Source organism: Mobula hypostoma, chromosome 6 (genome assembly GCF_963921235.1).
Source record: "Mobula hypostoma chromosome 6, sMobHyp1.1, whole genome shotgun sequence".
Lineage (NCBI taxonomy): Eukaryota > Metazoa > Chordata > Chondrichthyes > Myliobatiformes > Myliobatidae > Mobula > Mobula hypostoma.
The window spans coordinates 114599890-114620725 of record NC_086102.1 but is presented as its reverse complement, the minus strand read 5'-3'; the positions used below and the strand labels follow the sequence as shown (position 1 = coordinate 114620725).

At 42.5% G+C, this 20836-nt stretch overlaps 1 protein-coding gene across 1 annotated transcript in view; it reads right to left on the bottom strand.

Moving 5' to 3' along the window:
* The window catches only part of lancl1 (LanC antibiotic synthetase component C-like 1 (bacterial)), a 104257-nt gene extending 83715 nt beyond the window's left edge, over positions 1-20542 (bottom strand). Inside the window, exon 1 of the mRNA XM_063051501.1 lies at positions 20344-20542. Coding sequence (XP_062907571.1) covers positions 20344-20427 — 84 coding nt within the window. The 5' untranslated portion in view covers positions 20428-20542. The remainder of the gene's footprint in view (positions 1-20343) is intronic.
* Positions 20543-20836: the final 294 nt, after the last annotated feature.

The window sequence follows — 20836 nt, the reverse complement described above, 5'->3', positions numbered from 1 at the left end:
GGTGGGTTTTTTTTTTGGGGGTTTTTTTTTCTTTTTTTCCATTGATATATATAAAATCTAGTATACTATTATGTTATCTTGGTTTCTTATGCTTAAATTACATTGTTTGTAGTATTTTCTTTTTGGTATTGTTATCTTTTGGAATTTTATTATACTTTAACATTGTATTAATGTTTATATGGCTTACCTTTTTTGTATACTTACTCAATAAAAAGATTTAAAAAGAAAAGAAACACTTACTTATAAAATAACTGACCCACATATGCTTAATTGGGTTTTGGCAGAATTACTAAGCTTTAGACATCACGAGCCTTTACCAGAGAAGATATGCAGACTGTTTTTTTTAAAAAACTACAGAGTTGTGTGTACCTGGAATGTTCTGCCATGCATAGTAATGGGTGCAAATATGAGAGGGCCATATTGACACTGCAGCAGAAAGCTTTAGTTTTAGAATATAAAATAGTCTAACACAGGACGGGATCTTCTGCAATAATAATGTGCTGACATATACAGCGCCTATAAAAAGTATTCACTCTCTCCCCTTGGAAATCTTTATGTTTTACTATTTTACAACATTGAATCACAGTGGACTTAAGTTGGCTTTTTTTAAAAACAGTGATCAACAGAAAAAATGATCTCTACAAAATGATCTAAAATATTTACAAATCTATAATATTTGTAATATATATACACATACATATACATATAAATACATACATATATACACACACACATATACACACACACATATATACACACACACACATATATACACACACACACACACACACACACACACACACACACACACATATATATATATATAATATGCGCCAGTCGTGCATGCAGCCTGTTACAGTTGTTCCATCTATTTTCTTACTTTTTAAACTAGTTAACTTAGGTTATTTGTTGTATTTTTTTCCTCACGGTAACACGTTGAAGCTGCACCCTCTCTAACATGCTGGTAGAGAGTGTTTTATTTGGTTTTTTAGCGCTGGAAATAGTTACATTCGGACATATCTCATTAGAGGGGCAGCAGTATGGTCGCATTGTTTATTCCAAGGACCAGCTGATTGCGCTTATGCCGGCCAGTTTAGCGAGCAGAGCAGCGGACACCCCAGCTGAAATCTGGAGGAAAACACACAGAGGATGCAGAGGGGGATCAAAAAGGCGAGGGAAGAAGACCGGGTTGAGACAACAGAGAACACTGCCCAACTTCACACAGTATGTGAGCTGTACAACCAGAGGGGAGAGGACTCTGGATTTGATGTACGCTAACGTTAAGGATGCATACAGCTCCTCTCCCCTCCCCCCACTGGGAAGGTCAGATCACAACCTGGTGCATCTAAAACCCTGCTACGTGCCTCTGCTGAAGAGTAAACCTGCAACCTTGAAGACAGTGAGGAAATGGTCGGAAGCTTATGAGGCGCTCCAGGGTTGTTTTGAGGTGACAGACTGGCAGGCACTCTGTGAGCCACATGGCGAGGATATTGATGGGCTCACAGAGTGCATCACTGATTACATCAACTTCTGTGTGGACTGCAATGTTCCGACAAGAACTGTCCTTTGTTATTCAAATAACAAGCCATGGGTAACAAAGGACATTAAGGACATCCTGAATGCTAAAAAGAGGGCGTTCAGAGATGGAAATAGGGAGGAGCTGAGGGCAATACAGAGGGATCTGAAAGCCAGGATCAGGGAGGCTAAAGACAGGTACAGGAGGAAGCTTGAGTGGAAACTCCAGCAGAACAACATGAGAGAGGTCTGGAGTGGGATGAGGACCATCACTGGGTTCCGGCAAACTAGCAACAGAGGAGCTGAAGGCAGTGTGGGCAGGGCCAACGAACTTAACCTGTTCTTTAACAGATTTGACATTTTGGCCCCTGCCCATCCCCATGAGTCATCTGTTGTCGGCCCCCAACCAACACATATTTCACTCTCCCTTCCTACCCCTCCTCACAGTCCCCCACCCTGCTCTCATGACTATACCCCTTCCCCACACGAAACCACCACGGTAGGCTTCACAGCTGAACAGGTGAGAAGACAGCTGAAACGTCTCAACCCAAGCAAGGCTGCAGGACTGGATGGTGTCAGTACCAGGGTGCTCAAAGCCTGTGCCCCTCAGCTGTGTGGAGTACTTCGCCATGTCTTCAACCTGAGCCTGAGGCTCCGGAGGGTTCCTGTGCTGTGGAAGACGTCCTGCCTCGTCCCTGTGTCGAAGACACTGCGCCCCAGCGACCTCAATGACTACAGACCGGTGGCATTGACGTCCCATATCATGAAGACCCTGAAGAGATTTGTTTTGGAGCTGCTCCGGCCTATGGTCAGGCCACACTTAGATCCCCTCCAGTTTGCCTACCAGCCCCAACTAGGAGTTGAGGATGCCATCATCTACCTGCTGAACCGTGTCTACGCCCACCTGGACAAGCCAGCGAGCACTGTGAGGGTCATATTTTTTGACTTCTCCAGTGCGTTCAACAATATCCGCCCTGCTCTGCTGGGGGAGAAGTTGACCGCGATGCAGGTGGATGCTTTCCTGGTGTCATGGATTCTTGATTACCTGACTGGCAGACCACAATACATATGCTTGCAACACTGTGTGTCCGACAGAGTGATCAGCAGCATTGGGGCTCCACAGGGGACTGTCTTGTCTCCCTTTCTCTTCACCATTTACACTTCGGACTTCAACTACTGCACAGAGTCTGGTCATCTTCAGAAGTTTTCTGATGACTCTGCCATAGTTGGATGCATCAGCAGGGGAGATGAGGCTAAGTACAGGGTTACAGTAGGAAACTTATCATTTGCAGCTTAATGTGAAAAAGACTAAGGAACTGGTGGTAGACCTGAGGAGAGCTAAGGTACCGGTGACCCCTGTTTCCATCCAGGGGGTCAGTGTGGACATGGTGGAGGACTACAAATACCTGGGGATACGAAATGGCAATAAACTGGACTGGTCAAAAAACACTGAGGCTGTCTACAAGAAGGGTCAGAGCCGTCTCTATTTCCTGAGGAGACTGAGGTCCTTTAACATCTGCCGGACGATGCAGAGGATGTTCTACGAGTCTGTGGTGGCCAGTGCAATCATGTTTGCTGTTGTGTGCTGGGGCAGCAGGCTGAGGGCAGCAGACCCCAACAGAATCAACAAACTCATTTGTAAGGCCAGTGATGTTGTGGGGATGGAACTGGACTCTCTGACGGTGGTGTCTGAAAAGAGGATGCTGTCCAAGTTGCATGCCATCTTGGACAATGTCTCCCATCCACTACATAATGTACTGGGTGGGCACAGGAGTACATTCAGCCAGAGACTCATTCCTCTAAGATGCAGCACAGAGCATCATAGGAAGTCATTCCTGCCTGTGGCCATCAAACTTTGCAACTCCTCCCTTGGAGGGTCAGACACCCTGAGCCAATAGGCTGGTCCTGGACTTATTTCCTGGCATAATTTACATATTACTATTTAAATATTTATGGTTTTATTACTATTCAATTATTTATGGTGCAACTATAACGAAAACCAATCTCCCCCGGGATCAATAAAGTATGACTATGACTATAACACTAAATAATTGATTGCATATGTATTCACCCCCCCCGCCTTAATATGACACACCGAATCATCACTGGCACAGCCAATTGGTTTTAGATGTCAAATAATTAGTTAAATGGAGATTTATTTTTGGAGACTTGGGTGCAACCAAGGTGTTTCAATGGATTGTAGTAAAATGAAATGAAATATCTTTATTGTCATTGCATAGTACAATTTGTCATGCACCAATACGGCGAAAATGAGTTTGCAACTCTCATACTCAATGCTATAAAACAAATAAACAATAAATAAAATCAAGTAACCAGCCAGTACAAGCAATGTCCAGCAGTACAAAAGCGCAACTCAGATGCATGACAGCTGTAAAACCAGCATTAAAGTTGCAATATAACAAATTTATGGATGATGTTTGATCGATTGGTTCAGAGCAATTATAGCTCTGGGGAAAAAGCTATTTTTCAGTCTAGAAGTGCGGGCATAGAAAATCTTATAACGTCTGCCAGATGGAAGAAGTTAAAACAGATGATTGCATGGGTGTGTATTGTCCTTACAGATGTTTGTAGCTTTCCTTAGGCAGCGAGGGCTGCAGGTGTCCTCCAGGGCTGGGAGCTATGTCCTGATGATCTTCTGTGTGCTAGAGACGACCACTGAAGTGCTTTCCTATCAGCTGCTCTGAAAGGTCCAACTGCTGGTGAGTCAGCTCTGGAAGGTCAACTGCTGGCAAAGTACAGGGAAATCCTGGAGGAAAGCCTGATGCAGTCTGCAAGAGAACTATGATTTGAGAGAAGATTTCTTTTCCAGCAAGACAATGACCCCAAGCATAGAGCCAAAGCTATGGAGAAATGACTTAAAAACAACAAAGTTAATGTCCTGGAATGGCCAATTCAGAGTCAAGATCTCAATCCAATTGAGAACTTGTGGCTGAGACTTGAAAAGGACTTCACTCACGATCCCTATGCAATCTGACAGAGTTGAGCAGTTTTGTAAAGAAGAATGGGGAAAAGTTGCAGTATCCAGATGTGCAAAGCTGATAGAGACCTACCCACACAAGGCTTAAGGCTGTAATTACTGCCAAAGGTACATTTACTAAATATTGATTTGAAGGAGTTGAATCAATTATTTTTGTGTTTTATATTTGTAATTAATTTAGATCACTTTGTAGAGATCAGTTTTCACTTTGACACGAAAGAGTCTTTTTCTTTTGATCAGTGTCAAAAAAGCCAAATTAAATCCACTGTGATTCAATGTTGTAAAACAATAAGAACTTGAAGGCTTTCAAAGAGGGTGAATACTTTCTATAAATCCACTCCATGATCAATCTAACTCCTCCCTCTGACATAGCCCATGACCCTCCATTTTTCTTTCATCCATGTACCTATGTAAATCTCTTAAATATCCCTACTCTATCAGCCTCCACCACCAACTTCAACAGTTCATTCCAGGCACTTACTATTTTCTGCGTATAAAAATCTGCCCATGACACCTCCCCTAAACTTTCCTCCAGGCAGCTTAAAAGGATATCAATTATTACCCTAAGAAAAGTCGCTAGCTGTCCGCCCTGTCCATGCTTCTTATAGTCTTGTACATCTCTATCGTCGCTTCTCATCTTTTCAAAGAGAAAAGCCCGAGTTCATGCAAGCTTTCCACATTAGACATGTCCTCTAATCTGGGCAGCATTCTGGTAAATCTCCTTTGCACCCTCTCTAAACTTTCCACATCAGAACTAAACACAATACTCCAAGTATGCCCTAACCAGAGTTTCATAGAGCTGCAATATTACAAAACAGACCCTGAACTCAATCTCATAAGTAATTAAGGCCAACGCACCATATGCCTTCTTAAACATCCTATCAACAACTTGTGCAGCAACTTTGAGGAGTCTATAGATGTGGACCCCCAAGACCTCTCTGGTTCTCCACATTGCTAAGAATCCTGTCAGTAGTAGCCACCCTGTACTCTGCCTTTAAGTTCAACCTTCCAAGGCGAATCACTCCACACTTTTCCAGATTGAATTCCATCTGTTATTTCTCAGCCCAGCTCTGCATCCCCTCAATGTGCTGGTGTAACCTATGACAACTTTCTTTGTTTTTGTAATTTATCTTTTATTGAGTTTCATCATCAAACATTTCCATAAGATGTATTTCAGATACTATACATATATCATATAATCATACTTGTCACAAATCTCCACATAATATTTATCTGAGGTATACACTTATAGAAAGAAGTGTATACTTATAAGTATACACTTATAGAAAGAAGAGGAAAGAAAGAACAATCAAAAGAAGAAAACTATGTACAAAGTAGGGAGTGATTTTTTTTTACAACATATTCATTGATTGTGAGAATAAAATCAGGCCTATGAGGTGTTATGTAGTTAAACCATTTTTCCCAGTATGAATAAAATTGTTCCAACTTATGATTAACAGATGTTGTTATCTTCTCCATTTTGTAAATGTCCATTGTAATTTCCATCCATACATTTAAAGTTGGGCTCTCCTGAGATAACCATTTCCTGGTAAGGGTCTTTTTACCAGCCACCGGCAGTACATTTATTAAATATTTACATTTATCTCTTTTCAACCATTCTTGAGGTATATACCTAAAATATATTAGTATAGCATTGAAATTTGCAGAATGTAACTTAATCGATCTATTCCCTGAACAAATAAGAACCAAGAAAAGTGATAATAAAAAAAGGTAACGAAGGTGTGATTCCAAGGCTGGGGTCTTTAGATGACCCTGGGTTGGGCTAGAAGAAAAGTCTAGCCATGGGGGATAGCCCCTCCAACCTGTGGGTTGAGGGCCCCTGCTGCAGTACCTATAAAAGTAAGTAAAAAAAAACTATATCCATTATACAGAAATGATTTCCCTATGTATTCCTTCCATGTATATATTCTCATTTAGGTGGGGAAAAAGGAATGAATAAAGGAATTTTTCAAAAATTGAGTAATATAAAATCCACATTATAACACGTTTTTTCGAGATAGGTATATCACCGTCTATTTTTGCTTCCGTTTAGTTTATCAGCACTTTTAAAGTTAGCCAAACCTTATGACTCTTCTGGAGGAGGTGAGGGCTGCCCTCGGAGAACTGACAGTCTCTTCCTAATATCCTTCTCTCATCCTGTTCCCGTCCCCTGCTTTCTACGTTCTCTTACTATTTCCCAAGCAGATCGGGATAACTGCTCAGCCAGACTTTCCCTTGGTTTGACCACGTCCTCTGTTGTTCATGTCTGCAGTCGCTTCCTCCATTGTCTGGTACAGTCGCATCCCTCCTTGGTAAAATACCCTCAGTTTAGCAGGGTACGGGGTTTGGAATTTAATCTTTTCTTGTTTTAATATTCGTTTCACTTCAGAATATTCCTTCCGTTTCTGTAGGACCGCTGGGGGGTAATCATGATCAAAGTATATTAACTTCCCGTTCCAAAACACCCTCTTCTTACTCCAGGCCCTTCGTAGAATCTCCACCTTGCTCTTGAATCGAAGGAATTTAAGTACTATGGAGCGCAATTTACCTTCTTTGTCTCCGGGAGGCCACTGGACGAGTGAATGATGTGCCCTCTCAATTTCAATCTCCATAGTCTGAGGAATCTCCAGCGCCTCCCGCAACAGCTTGTCTACAAAGTCCATCATCGACGATCCCTCCGCTCCTTCGGGAACATTGTAAATCCCGATATTTTTTCATCGCGATCTTCCCTCCTGGTCAAGCAATTTACTTCTCTGTTGATTTAATATTTTTATAGTCTTACTTAGTATCTGTTCCACGTCTTGCACGCGATCTTCCACCTTCTCAATTCGAGTGTCTGCCACTGCTATTTTCTGATTGACGTTGGTGAGCTCTGACTTTATATCATGGAGTTGTTGCTTTATATCTTTTATGACTTCCCTTATCTCTTCCAAAATCCTTATTTGCCACTTCACCTGTACGAGGCCCATTGTCAGCTTCGCCGCCACGCGCACGTGTAGGAGAGCCGTGCGCTGTACCTCTCTCTTCCATAGGCTCCACAGTGGTGCTTTTTTTTAATCTCGATTCTTTCTCCCCATTCTTGCCCCCCTTATCAATTCAGATATTTTCAAAAGATCTTATATTTGATGGATTAATGGGGCAAAATATGCGTTTTTCCGGAGAAGCTGTTGATTTAAGCTGCCATTCTGAAAGATGATGTCACCGGAACCCCTTATGACAACTTTCTATGCTATCATCAACACCATCGGTATTTGTGTCATGTGCAAACTGACTAACCCACCCTCTACTTCCTCGTCCAAGTCATTTATAGAAATCACAATGAGCAGTGGTTCCACAACAGATCCCTATGGAACACCACTAGTCGCTGACCTCCAAGCAGAATATATTCCATCTATTATCACACTTCGTATTCCGTAAGCAAACCAATTCTGTATCCACACAGCCAAGTTTCCATGAAGCCATTTATACCACATCCACTGCTCAACATTTTGCTTTGTCACTTCCTTGAAAAAAAATCGATCAGATCTTGAGACACAACCTTCACTCACAAAGCCATGCTGATTATCCCTAATGAGACTTTGGTTCTCCCCATGGTCGTAAATCCTGCCCCTAAGAATCCTTTTCATTAGTTGGCAATCGCCGATGTAAGATTCACTGGTCTATGATTGCCGGGACTATTCCTACTCCCTTTCTTGAACAAGGAAATAACATTTGCCATCTTCCAATCCTCTGGTACTACTCCTGTGGCCACAAAGATAATCATCTATGCCTCAGCAACCTCTTCCTTCGATTCCTGTAATAACCCAAGGTATATCCTGTCTGACACTTTCTATTCCTTATCCTCAACATCTTCCAGCATATCAGTCGGTTCTACACTGACCTTACATCTGTCAAGGTCCCTCTCCCTGGTGAACAATGAAGCAAAGTATTCATTAAGGACCTCCCCTACATCGTCTGCCTTCAAGCCTATGTTTCGCCTTTTATCCTTGAGCAGCCCTTACTCTAGTCATCCTCCTGTTCTTCACATATGTACAGAACACCTTGGGGTTTCGTTAATCCTATTCACGTACCCTTTTAGCTCTCCTGACTCACTTCTTAAGCTCCTTCCTGACTACCTTATAACTTACAAGAACCCCATCTGATTTTTACTTCACAAATTTTAAGTATACTTCCTTCCTCCTTGTGACCCAATTTTCCATCTCTTCTGTCAACTATGACTTTTTCACACTAGCATCCTTCCGTCTCAATGGAACAAACCTATCCAGAACCCCATACAAGTGCTCCCTTAACAATCTCCATATTTTCACTGTGTATTTCCCTGAAATCTGTTCCCAATATTCTTCAAAATTCCTGCCTAATATCACCATAATTATACTCCTAAAATTAAATACTTTCTCATACTTATTGCTCCTGCCTTTGTTTATGCTAAAGGCCAGGGAGATGTTGTCACTATTTCCAAAGTGCTCGCCCACCAACAGATCTGTCACCTGATCAGGTTCATTATCTAGTACTAGATCCAGTAAGGCCTTTCCTCTAGTCAGCCTGGACAAACTAACACATTCTGTCGCAACTAAACCCAATGCACTAAAGAGGAGTCAATTCAGGAAGTTGGAGTCTTCCATGCTAATAACAGTTATTTTTGCACATTTCTAAAATCTGCCTATTACCTACTCTTCAGTATCCCGTTGTATTTGGAGGTTATATAGAATACCCCCAACAGAGTGATTGCTCCCTTCCTGTTTCTAACTACCACTGACACTGAATCAATAGACAATTACGCTACAATATCCAACCTTTCTGCAGTTGTGATATTATCCCTGATTATGAATGTCACTTTCCCCTTCTTCTACCTCGATATCTCAGCCCCCTGTATATCAAGCAGCCAATCCTGCTCCCACATCAGCCAGGTCTTGGTAATGGCTGCAACATCATAATTCCATGTACTGATCCATGCACGAAGTTCATCATCGTTGTTCTTAATGCTTCTCGGGTTAAACCCATCCAACAGACTGCATTTATGCCTTATCTACTGCCTATCCTTCTTCAATTACTCTGCACATTGTATTCTCGTAGAATTCTCAAGTTTTGTGAATATAGCATTTATTAATTCACACAAGCTGCTATCAGTTCTTAATGTTAATTGCAAGCAATAATTAGTCTGAAGTTAAAAGGACAGCTTTGCAAACAAACAGCACTGTCTACAGAGAACAGGGCCAGCTGCTCAAGAGATATGTTTGGCAATGTGATGTGACCATGAGATGTTCTGTCTACATCAGCCAAACATAACACAGTAGAATTACGTTAATCCTACTGCATCAAACTGGGCATCTCTGACTAAGTTATTTGTACTGTTGTAACTGAATCCAAGCTGGCAGACCAGACTGAAGTTGTCACTAAGCACATCAAACATGGTCACAGGTATAGGTGATCAATCAATACTTCAGATATTTGTGTACTCTGAGAGTTGGCCCTCACAACATTAATTTTGGGTGTCTGGGATTTCGCTCCCCAAGAACTTTTAGGCCGTTTGTGTGAATGACTTTATCCCAGCTAAAGAGTTTGGATATTCAAAGGTGTCGTCCATTGTAGATATGCAGTGTTGCAGCACGTTAGGATGGTCTCTACTGTGCATCTGTAGATCTGGAACATCGGTGTGCTTCCTCAGAAAGTAGAAGCATCGGTGAGCCTTCTTGATTGCGTAGGTTGCGTTCTGGGATTTTAAAAGGTCATATGAGATGTGTACTCCCAAGTGTTTGAAACTGCTTGCGGTTTCCACGTCTGTAAATGGGTATGTGAGTGGTGCATGTTCTCCTGAAGTTGATAACCATCTCCTTTGTCTTGTTGACATTAAGGAAGAAGATATTTGCCCGGCACTAGGCGTCAAGCTCATCGACCTTCTCTCTGTAGCCATCTCATTGTAGTCGGTGATGAGCCCTACCACTGTCTTGCCATTGTCGAACTTGACAATATGATTATTTGAGTGTTTGGCCATGTAGTCCTGTGTGAGCAGAGCGTACAGCAATGGGCTCAGCACACAACCCTGGGGATCACCTGTGTTGAGGATGACAGGGAGGGAAGGAACAGTTGTGCACCCTCTCTATCTGAGGTCTGTTGGTCAGGAAGTCCAACACCCAGTTGCACGATGGTATATTTACGCTGAGGAGTTTTGTTCACTTGTATTGAATGCTGAATTGAAATCTAGAAACAACATGTTGAAACAAGTGTCCTTGTTTTCTAGGTGTATTAGGGGCAAGTGCATGACAGATGCTATATGCAGAGTGGCTCTGTTGGTAAGCATATTGTTAAGTGTCCAGTTTGGCAAGAATGGAGTTTTTTTTTTATGTGCATCATTACAAGCCTTTGGTTCCATAAGGTTGTTATAGCCAGGGGTGAAAATGGGGACAAGCTCCTACTACATATTAAATGTTCCCAATGGCATGCATCACAAATAGCCTCCGAAGACCAACTCCAGCTCCAGGCCTTCACGTGTGGCTTAGCTACTAAGCCCAGCAGAACCATTTCTACTGACAGGAGAAGGGAAAAGATGGGTTACTGGCACCTTAAAACCAGTCGCTTCAGGCAGTTGGTCTCATCAGCCATGGATAGCAGCTCATCTAAGAAAAGGAAAACTCTGGTCTCAAACATCTGCTGTCTTGCAGCTATATCCACTCATGGGAAAGGCTTTGGGAGTAAACACCAAGGAAAAATCTGGACCTGGAGTCCCTAAGGCAGTCCTACATTAAGTTCAATGCTGACTGGCTACTCCTGTGACGCTGCTGGAGCCAAATTGTATCGGTCTCTGCCATTACTTCAGATCCATCAGCTGTGTGCAGAGGGGGAGCCTGCTACATAGAAAACAGCTTTCTGTCCACATCACACTGTCCTAGCTTGCATATCATGTAGTCAGCTGGGGAGCAATGTCTACCATCAACCCTGACCAACGAAGGATCTACACCAGCCATTCAAGGCACTTCATAATGATTGGTGTCAGTGCCATCAGATGCTAGTCATTTAGTTCTGAAGGTGTAGTAGAGTTCCTTGGTACAGAGATTATAGTGGCTTTTGAAACATATGGAGTCAGCAGCCTGGATAAGTGAAGTGTTGAATATGTCTGTGAAGACATGAGTTGGTGTGCACACTCACTGAGTACTCAGCCAGGGATGCTGTCTGGCGTGGGAGCCTTATTGGGGTTGACTCTGTGCAGAGTCCTTCTCACATCTGCAGCTATTTCAGAAAGTGGCTGCTCACCTAGAAGGGAGGGTAGCTTTCGTGGCTAGTATTGTGTCGCATGTCTCGAAGCATGCATAAGTTATTTAGTGTTGGAGAGGGTGGTGTCACTGGTACAGTCGATGCTGTTTTTTTCTTCCGTTGTCAGTAATGCTCTTGATGCCCAGTTACATATACGGGGGCTTGTTATCGGATAGGTGTTTCAGAATTTTTTGTGCATAGGTGGTCTTTGCCCTCTTGATGCCCAGGTTGAGGGTTCCCCTGGCTGTTCTGTCTCCAGACTTGAAGGCGCTATCCCAGCGCACCTCAGCATTCAGCAGGGCATCTGGTTGGCCATTATATGACTGTACTTGCCGAACTAATGTCGTCTACACACTTACAAATGCAGCCTGTGACAGATGAGGTATATCCTTCAAGATCTTTGTCTTCTCTGTTTCTGGTGGAACCTCCTTGAACATCTGCCAGCTAGTCCATTCACAACAATCCTGAAGCATAGAGATTGCCTCATTAGGCCATACAGTGATGTTGCTCTAACTGGTTTATCCATTTTCAGCAGTGGTTGGTATGCTAGGATTAACATTATGGAGATGTGGTCAGAGAGGTCAAGATGAGGGCATGGAATAACTTTGTAAGTATCGTGTCTGTTTGTTCCCCTAATGGTCACGGTGATGTTTTGGTAGAATTTGGGTGAAAATATCCTGCAGGTTAACATGACTGAAGTCTCCTGCAATTATGAAGAGAGCATCTGGATGCTTGTTTTGTAGACAGCTGACGATGCTGTGAAGCTCTACCAGTGTGTCCTTGGTGTTCATGCTTGGGGGAATGTAGACAGTAGGAAACTCTCTGAGCAGGTAATTTGTCTAGCATTTAATTGTAAGATGTTCAAATGCCACAGAACAGTGACTGTTAACTACAGATGAGTTTGTGCACCAACCAATAAATAATACTGAGAACACAAGTTGTAGAGCCTTGAAAGTGAATCAATAGATTGTGGAATCAGTTTAGAGTTGAGATTACTGAAGTTATCCACACTGGTTCAGGAGCCTGATGGTTGAGGAGAAAACGACTGAAAGGATTCATCTTATCTATGTCCCTCACGATTAATCTACTCCTTTAAGGTCAGCCCTCAGCTTCCTTTACCCTAGGGAAACAGACCGAGACTATCCAGCCTCTCTTCATAATACAGGTCCTACAATCCTCCTGAAACTATTCTGCACCCTTTCCAACTTAATGGCATCATTTCCATAGGTGAATGACCAGAACCAAATGCAATACTCCCAAGTGTGGTCTCAGCTGTGACTTCCGTAGCTGTAACATGACATCTCAACTTCTGTACTCAAAGCCATGACTGTGAAGACAAGTGTGTCAAATGCCTGTCAACCTGTGTCTCCACTTTCAATGACCTATAATTTACTGTGCAAACCCTCTGCCATGTTTAACTTACCAAAGTACATTTTGCACTTGTCAGAGATAAATTCCAACTACTATGTTTGGCCCACTTCCACAGTTGACCTGGATCCTCTTGTAATCTTAGATAACCCTCTTCACTGTCTCCTATACCACCAAATTTGGTGTCATCTGCAAACTTACTAGTCAAGGCCAACTACACTCTCATCCAGATTGTTAATATAGATGACAAACAGCAGTGGACCCAACACAAATTCTTCAAGCACGCCACTACTCACAGGCTTCCAATCTGAAAAATCAACCGTCCACTTCAACCAAACCAATTTTGTATCCAATCGGCGAGCCCAACTTGGATCCATGTGTTCTAATCTGCCGAGCTATCCTACTACATGAGAACTCATCAAGGGCTTTGCAAAAGTCAACATAATTCATATACACTGCTGTGCCCTTGTCAATCGTTTTTAAATCACCTCTTCCACCAAATATGACATGATTTTCCATGCACAAAACCATGCTGACTATCTCTAATCTACCCTCGTCTTCCTAATGCTGGTCCACTCGTCCCTCAAAAACCCCTCCAGCAACTCTCTCACCACTTATGTTAAGTCCACTGGTCTTTAGTTCCATGGCCCTTTTTTTTAAATAAAGGTGAAACATTAACCATCCTTCAGTCTTCTGGTACCTTGCCCATGACTAAAGATGATGCAAATTTTTGCAAGGGGTAATGCAATTTCTCCCCAACTTCTCATAATATCTAAGGATACACCTAATTGGGTTTTGGGTATTTATCCACCCTAATATGCTTCAAGAACAACCAATACCTTTTCTTTTGTAATGTGGACATGTTGCAAGACATCACCATTCATTTCTCTTAAGTCTTTAGCTTCCATAACCTTCTCCATGGTAGATAAAGATCAGCAATATTTATTTTAAATGGAGTCTTGCTGTAATATTGAATGGAAATAGACCATATGGCCCCAATTATCCATTCAGATCAGGGTGCTCACCAACATCAGTCCCATTTGCCCTGATTTAGCCTATATCCATCAAAAACCTTCCTATCCAAATGTCTTTTAAATGTTATCTTGTTCATCTTACTTGGCTCCACAGAGATGGCCATATTGACCCTGAATGGGACTTACTCCCTCCCTAATCACCCTCTCAATATCATTGTAAAATCTCTTCACATTCTCCTTTACCTTATAAGCCAGAGCTATCACACATCCTCTTTCTGTCCTCCTAGTTTCCCCTTCAGGTGTACTCCTTATACTCATCATAAGACTTGCTTGATCACAGCTGCCTAGACCCATAACACAGCTCCTCGTTTTTCCTAGCCAAGGCCTCAATATCAATCCCAGTGCTCCCAAATTCTGCCAGTCTCTCTATTCATTCCACCAGAAACATGCTGTCTCTAAACCCTCCCTGTCTCAATGCTAAAAGCCTCCCACTTGCCAGACATCTTCTTACCTGCAAACAGCCTGTCTGAGTCAACTTTTGCATGATCCTGTCAAACGTCTTCATAATTTGCCTTGCTCCAGTTTAGGACTTTAACTCATGAACTAGTCCTATCTTTTTCCATAACTATTTAAAAAATAATCAAATTATGGTTATTGGTCCCAAACTACTCTCCCACTTACACTTATTCATATATCTTACTTCATTCCCAAAAGGAGGTGCAGTGCTTCCCGCTCTCTAGTAGGGGTATCTACATATTGTTGGAGAAAACTCTCCCAGATAAATTTAACAAATTCCACCCCATCCAGCCTCTTTGCACAAGGGCATTCCTAACCAATATGAGCGACATTAAAATCACCTTCCATTACAACCCTTTTATTCTTACAGATATCTGTAATCTCCACATGTTTTGCCTATCTAATTCCCTCAAACTGTTGGGGGTTGACGTGGGTTATAATAGAACCACATCAAAGTGATCATACCCGCTCCCAGAAAGAAAATCAGAAATATTCTTAACTGAAGAAGTTCAGCACCATTTGGGACAAAGCAGCCTGCATAATTCGTACTATACCCTCTTAACTTCATTATTCATTCTCTCCACTCATCAATGCACTAGGCCACTCCTACACTGCTTCCAAAACCTGGCCCATGAAGATAAAGGCAGCAGGCATGAAGCAATACCACGTGTCATCCTCACTTAGAAAAATATCATCCTTAATGTCCTAAATCTACGCTAGCATAGCATGACTATTACAGTTCAGGGCATTAGAGTTCAATTGCAGCACCATCTGCATGAATGTCTTTCCCGTGAAGTAACACACATCAAAGTTGCTGGTAAACGCAGCAAGCCAGGCAGCATCTCTAGGAAGAGGTACAGTCGACGTTTCAGGCTGAGACCCTTCGTCAGGACTAACTGAAGGAACAGTTAGTAAGAGATTTCTTTACTAACTCTTCCTTCAGTTAGTCCTGACGAAGGATCTCGGCCTGAAACGTTGACTGTAATTCTTCCTAGAGATGCTGCCTGGCCTGCTGCGTTCACCAGCAACTTTGATGTGTGTTGCTTGAATTTCCAGCATCTGCAGAATTCCTCTTGTTTCCCGTGAAGTATGTGGGTTTCCTCTGGGTATTCAGTTTCCTCCCACGTTCCACAGATTAATAGGTTAATTGGTCATTGTAAATTGCCCTGTAATTAGGCTAGGGTTAAATAGGTGTGTTGTTGGGCGGCACGGCTCATTAGGCTGGATGGGCCTGTTCTGCGCTGTATCTGTAAAAAGAATAATAATTCCACTTCAGATACTATGGAAGTATCTTCAGCAGGCGGCCTGCAGCAGCTTGCAGGTATTCTTACCGCCATCTTCTAAAACCATTTAAGGATGGAACACATACACTGAAAATTTTACAAACTAGAAAATATTCCACTGTTATTTGGGTGGAATTCCAGGATTTAGACCATTAGATAGCAGCAGTAGCATGCCTTTGTAGGTCAGGATAGTATGCGAGCTGGAAAACTCACTGGTGTTTCGATGTCTGATATCACTAATTCATCCTAAAAAAAATCATTTCACATTAAAGACTCACCTTCAGGTAAACTGATTTTATATTACAAAAATAATCTTTAAAAAAATACATACACCATTTCCTTGCTAGATTGCAACACTGTGGAAAATTCAAAAATAAAACATATGATATCACAACCAAAAAACATCAAAATTAATTTTGGGAGTTTGTTTCAAGTTCTCCAAAGGAGTGCCTCTGGGACACACCCAGTAGTGCATGCAGAGTCTATTTCTGGCAAAATATTTCTGAAGATTGTAGGTTTAGAATTGCACAATATTTTGCAAAGACTGGTTCATTTTGTTAAATCTGTGCCAGAAAGAAAAACAGAAATACTCTTGACTTAGTAAGTGCCATTCCAACTTAAAATACTCTCTATCATTCAGCAGAAAATAATATGGCTGACGGGCACTCTATCTCCCACCTTCAATATTTATTCCCTTCAATAATGCAATATGGCTGTGGCATTATCTACAAGGTGCATAGCAACCCTTGTGATTGCACCTTTGAAACCTGCAACATTTACCACCTTAAAGGATAAAGGAAGCCACAAAATGTTCAATCTCAAGTCCAAATATTTGTGAGCACTCACTATCACTGATTCAAAGCGCTACCCCTCATTTTTTACAGTTTTAAATCTTTCTTGTTGCAATTTTGCACCTCACATCCAACAGTGGAATGGACCCAGTCTTCTGAATTTTTGGAAAACTGATCAGCCTATGACAACTACAATTTAGAACCACAGTTACCTAAACTCCAGCAGTTACTCTGTGGTACACAGATGACAACTGTGTTTGAGTATGCGCAGCTGGCAACTCCAATCCAATGTAGCTTCATTCACCATAGTATGTGGAAGGATGGACCTTGAACTTCACATTTGAAAGATGAAGATCCTTTGTCCCCAATACGTTACTCATTTCTTTTACTTCCTTCCTTGCATGGGACCCTCGGACCATCAGTATTTTGCGGAAGATTTTTATGTCTCTTTCTTTAATCTAGCGTTATTTTTTCCATTCACATACTAAGTCCTGTCACTGTTGAGGATGCTGATGTTCTCAGAGCCTTCCACTCCTGTTATCTGTCCAAATGTATGCTGCTGTTCACAAATGGATGTGACAAGACACAGAGCCTAATTTGTACAGATAATCTGCACATTCTACTGTATGTCACACTCACAGTTCAGCATACATGTTGTCCTGGGTTGTAGTTTCACCATGCGCTTTATTTGCAGGCGTTGCTTCTAGTTTTCTCATATGTCAATCATATTTTTGAACTACACTCCTAATCTGTGAAATTCAATATAGGTTTCCCCCGCCATCCGAAGGTAGAGCGTTCCTATGAAACGGTTTGTTAGCCGAAATGTTGTGAAGCGAAGAAGCAATTACCATTTATTTATATGGGAAAATTTTGTGAGCGTTCGCAGACCCAAAAATAACCTACCAAATCATGCCAAATAACACATAAAACCTAAAATAACAGTAACATATAACAAAAGCAGGAATGATATGATAAATACACAGCCTATATAAAGTAGAAATACTTCTCTACGATTGTCTGCACAGATCTCTGTAGCGAAAATCTCACGCAAGTGCTCTCGGCAAAAAATCTCATGCAAGCGCTGTTGGCATAAATGGGCTCTCCAGTAACCTTTAAACTATGAAGTTGCCAAATCTACCAAATAACATGTAAAAATGCACAGCCTATATAAAGTAGAAATAATGTATGTACAGTGTAGTATCACTTACCAGAATTGGGAAAACAGAACCGAGCACACTGATGGATGGTGTGTTAGACTGAGTCGTTGCAGGCTGGGTGGTGCAGTGGCCCCCACCCTCCAGGCTGCTGACCCGATACACTGCCGCGAAGAACGCAGGGGTCCAAGGGTAGCCGGGATGCACACAGCACATCGTTAAGAAAAAAAGTCGAAATAAACATGCTAATTAATTAGGTGCTGCCCGGCACATAAATGTCGGTGCAGATCAGAGGCGATTGCCGATTGCATTGCCTCTGATCTGGGCCGACAATTACGTGCTAGGCGGCACGTAATTAATTAGCATGTTTATTTCGGCTTTTTTCTTCAAGATGTGCTGTGTGCCTCCCGGCTATCGCTGTGTTCTTTGCGAATCGATACAGTATCTGTCCAGGGCCCGGGTGTTGGGGTGGTGATCGTCGATCAGGGCAGGCAGCTCATCTTCTCCTATGACTGCCCACCTCAATGTCGAAGGTCGAGGTTCGTCGTCTGCTGTGGCTGATGTGGAAGGCTTGCTTGACTGCTGAGCCTCGCGCATTTTTCTATTATACAGTTGTTTGTAAGCACTCAAACCATCCTGCAAATATCCCCTAAACCGATGTACCCTTTCAAAATTAAAGTCGTACTTTATCATTGCAGCGAAAATCTCACGCAGTTGCTTCACTTTCTGCATTCGGTTTCGATTGTTATCCTTTCCTCTTCCAATTGCATCAGCTCTTCATCTATCAGTTCTTGGTCATGGGATGCCAAAACCTCTTCAACATCATCTTCATCAACTTCCACAAGCCAAACTCACTTTGTCCTTGCTTCGTTCACCATGATCGAAAAGCTTAATTATGTCTAGTTTTACGCTAAGTGTAACACCCTTACTCTTTCAGGCTTTTCCGACACCTTAGAACTCATCTTGCTAACGGCTGCTCAATGCAATGTGTTTAAGCAATGCCGTTCCGAATCCAGGGCGGAGCGGCTGCTCGGGGCGCGCGCTGCCTTTTATCACGCACTGATTTTTTCGTGTGCTAATTTTTTATCACGCGCTGCCTTTCTTCGTAACAGTGAAAACACCTTCTCAAAGCGAAAACAGGGTACTAATGTAGTTCTTTCGTAACAGTGAGGTTTCGTAAAGCGAATGTTCGAAAAGCGGGGGACACCTATACCTAAGGCTACAAGGGATGCAGAATAAGCTGACACTTTTAAATGCCAGCTCAAAACCTATTTATTCAACCTTCTTTTTAATTAATATCTTTTTGTCTTTTATTTTCAGGTGTCTTTTTATACTTAATTTTTATGGTTGTACTTTTATCCCATTGTAAAACATTTTAAACTAGATGATCCGTATGAAAATTGGTCTATAAATAAAGTTACTATTATATATTAAATGTAGAGGTTTGTAGATAAATACAGATATTAAAGAATAGTGCATAAAGCTCTTCAGAACTGATTACCCAAAATTCCTGATGATCATGAACAAATTTTGTCTCCAACATCAACTTCCCTTAGTTCCCATGGGCTTTTAGTGTTTTGGACATTGTGCAATTTGGAATTTGCTAAAAATCCACATTTTGGTGTCAATTCACAAGGTTTCATTATAATTACATCTTTAAGGAGACACGCCATTAGTACATAATTTTTATTTGTTTTAATAACAGGATCCCCACTCATTGACATTTTCACCAACCATTTATCAATTCTCATATTGCTGTGGATGCAACATGAGCAAATGTCAATGATAAAATTGATCACTGTCTTCAAATGAGGCAGCACCAACTTTGGTTGATAAGGATAAGGATATTTGAAGATTAAAAGATCAGACTCAGCTCAAAGTTTGTAGTCTTCTTGGATGCACCTTGCAGCACTGGAAAGGCATCACCATTGTCTCCTCAAAAAAAAGCAACACACAGAAAAGGCTAGAGGAACTCAAGTCAGATAGCAACTATTTCTTGTTGAAACCCTTCAATCAGGACAGGTCTTGGTGAAGGATCACGGCCAGAAACATTGACTGTTCATTTACCCCCACAGATGCTGCCTGACCTCCTAAATTCCTCCAGCATTTTGTGTGTGTTGCTCCAGATAGCTGAGCAGGCCTGGGAACCCAAGCATCCATGGGTCAAGTTCTAGCTCAGGCCCAGATCCAGATCCAACCCGTAGTTATTCAGGTTCCTCTCTTTCCTGGGCGAGCCTAGATCTTTCACCCTACCCCCACCCCCCGCCCCGATTCTGCCCCCTCCTCTCCCGAGGAGATTCCTCTGCAGCTGTCCCTCCTACACCTAGACTCGGACCCACCACGGCACAGAAAATCCTCAACCGAATATCCAATTCACATTCCTCCCAACACCAACTACACCTCCTCACATTACCGGGGCTACGTCCTCACCACCCCCCCCCCCCCCACCCTCATCTCCCTGACCGCAGCTTCTAGGACCCTGTCTCCCACACTCACATGTCCTGTGGAGTCGAACAGGCTTTCGGTAGATGCTGGGCTCTCATAGTCCAAATAGGGGTTTTTGAAGAACCGCGAATCCATCCCTCGATCAGTTTGATGGGGCCTTAAACTCCAATCAAGCTCGGGTTTCGCACAGTGCAGACGACCCACTAGGCCTCGGTAACCACAGCAACCAGCTCCAACCGCCCAAAGCGCCAACCAACCAGATTGTCGATCACATGACGGTCCCGCCCACCGCTGGGCAGTCACAAATGACCCACCCCTTAGTCTCCGCCAGCTGCCTATCAAAAGGCGCGGTCGTTTGTTAACCACAGGGATTATAGGCAGAATTTACTGTCAGTCACAGCAATACCACAGCCCTGTCGGCGCTACGAAACAACTGTCAGAAAATTGGTGGAAGAACCGCTACAGGCTGGAGAAAATCTGCAGATGCTGGAAATCCAAGCGACACACACAAAATGCTCGAGGAACTCAGCAGGCTAGGCAGTAT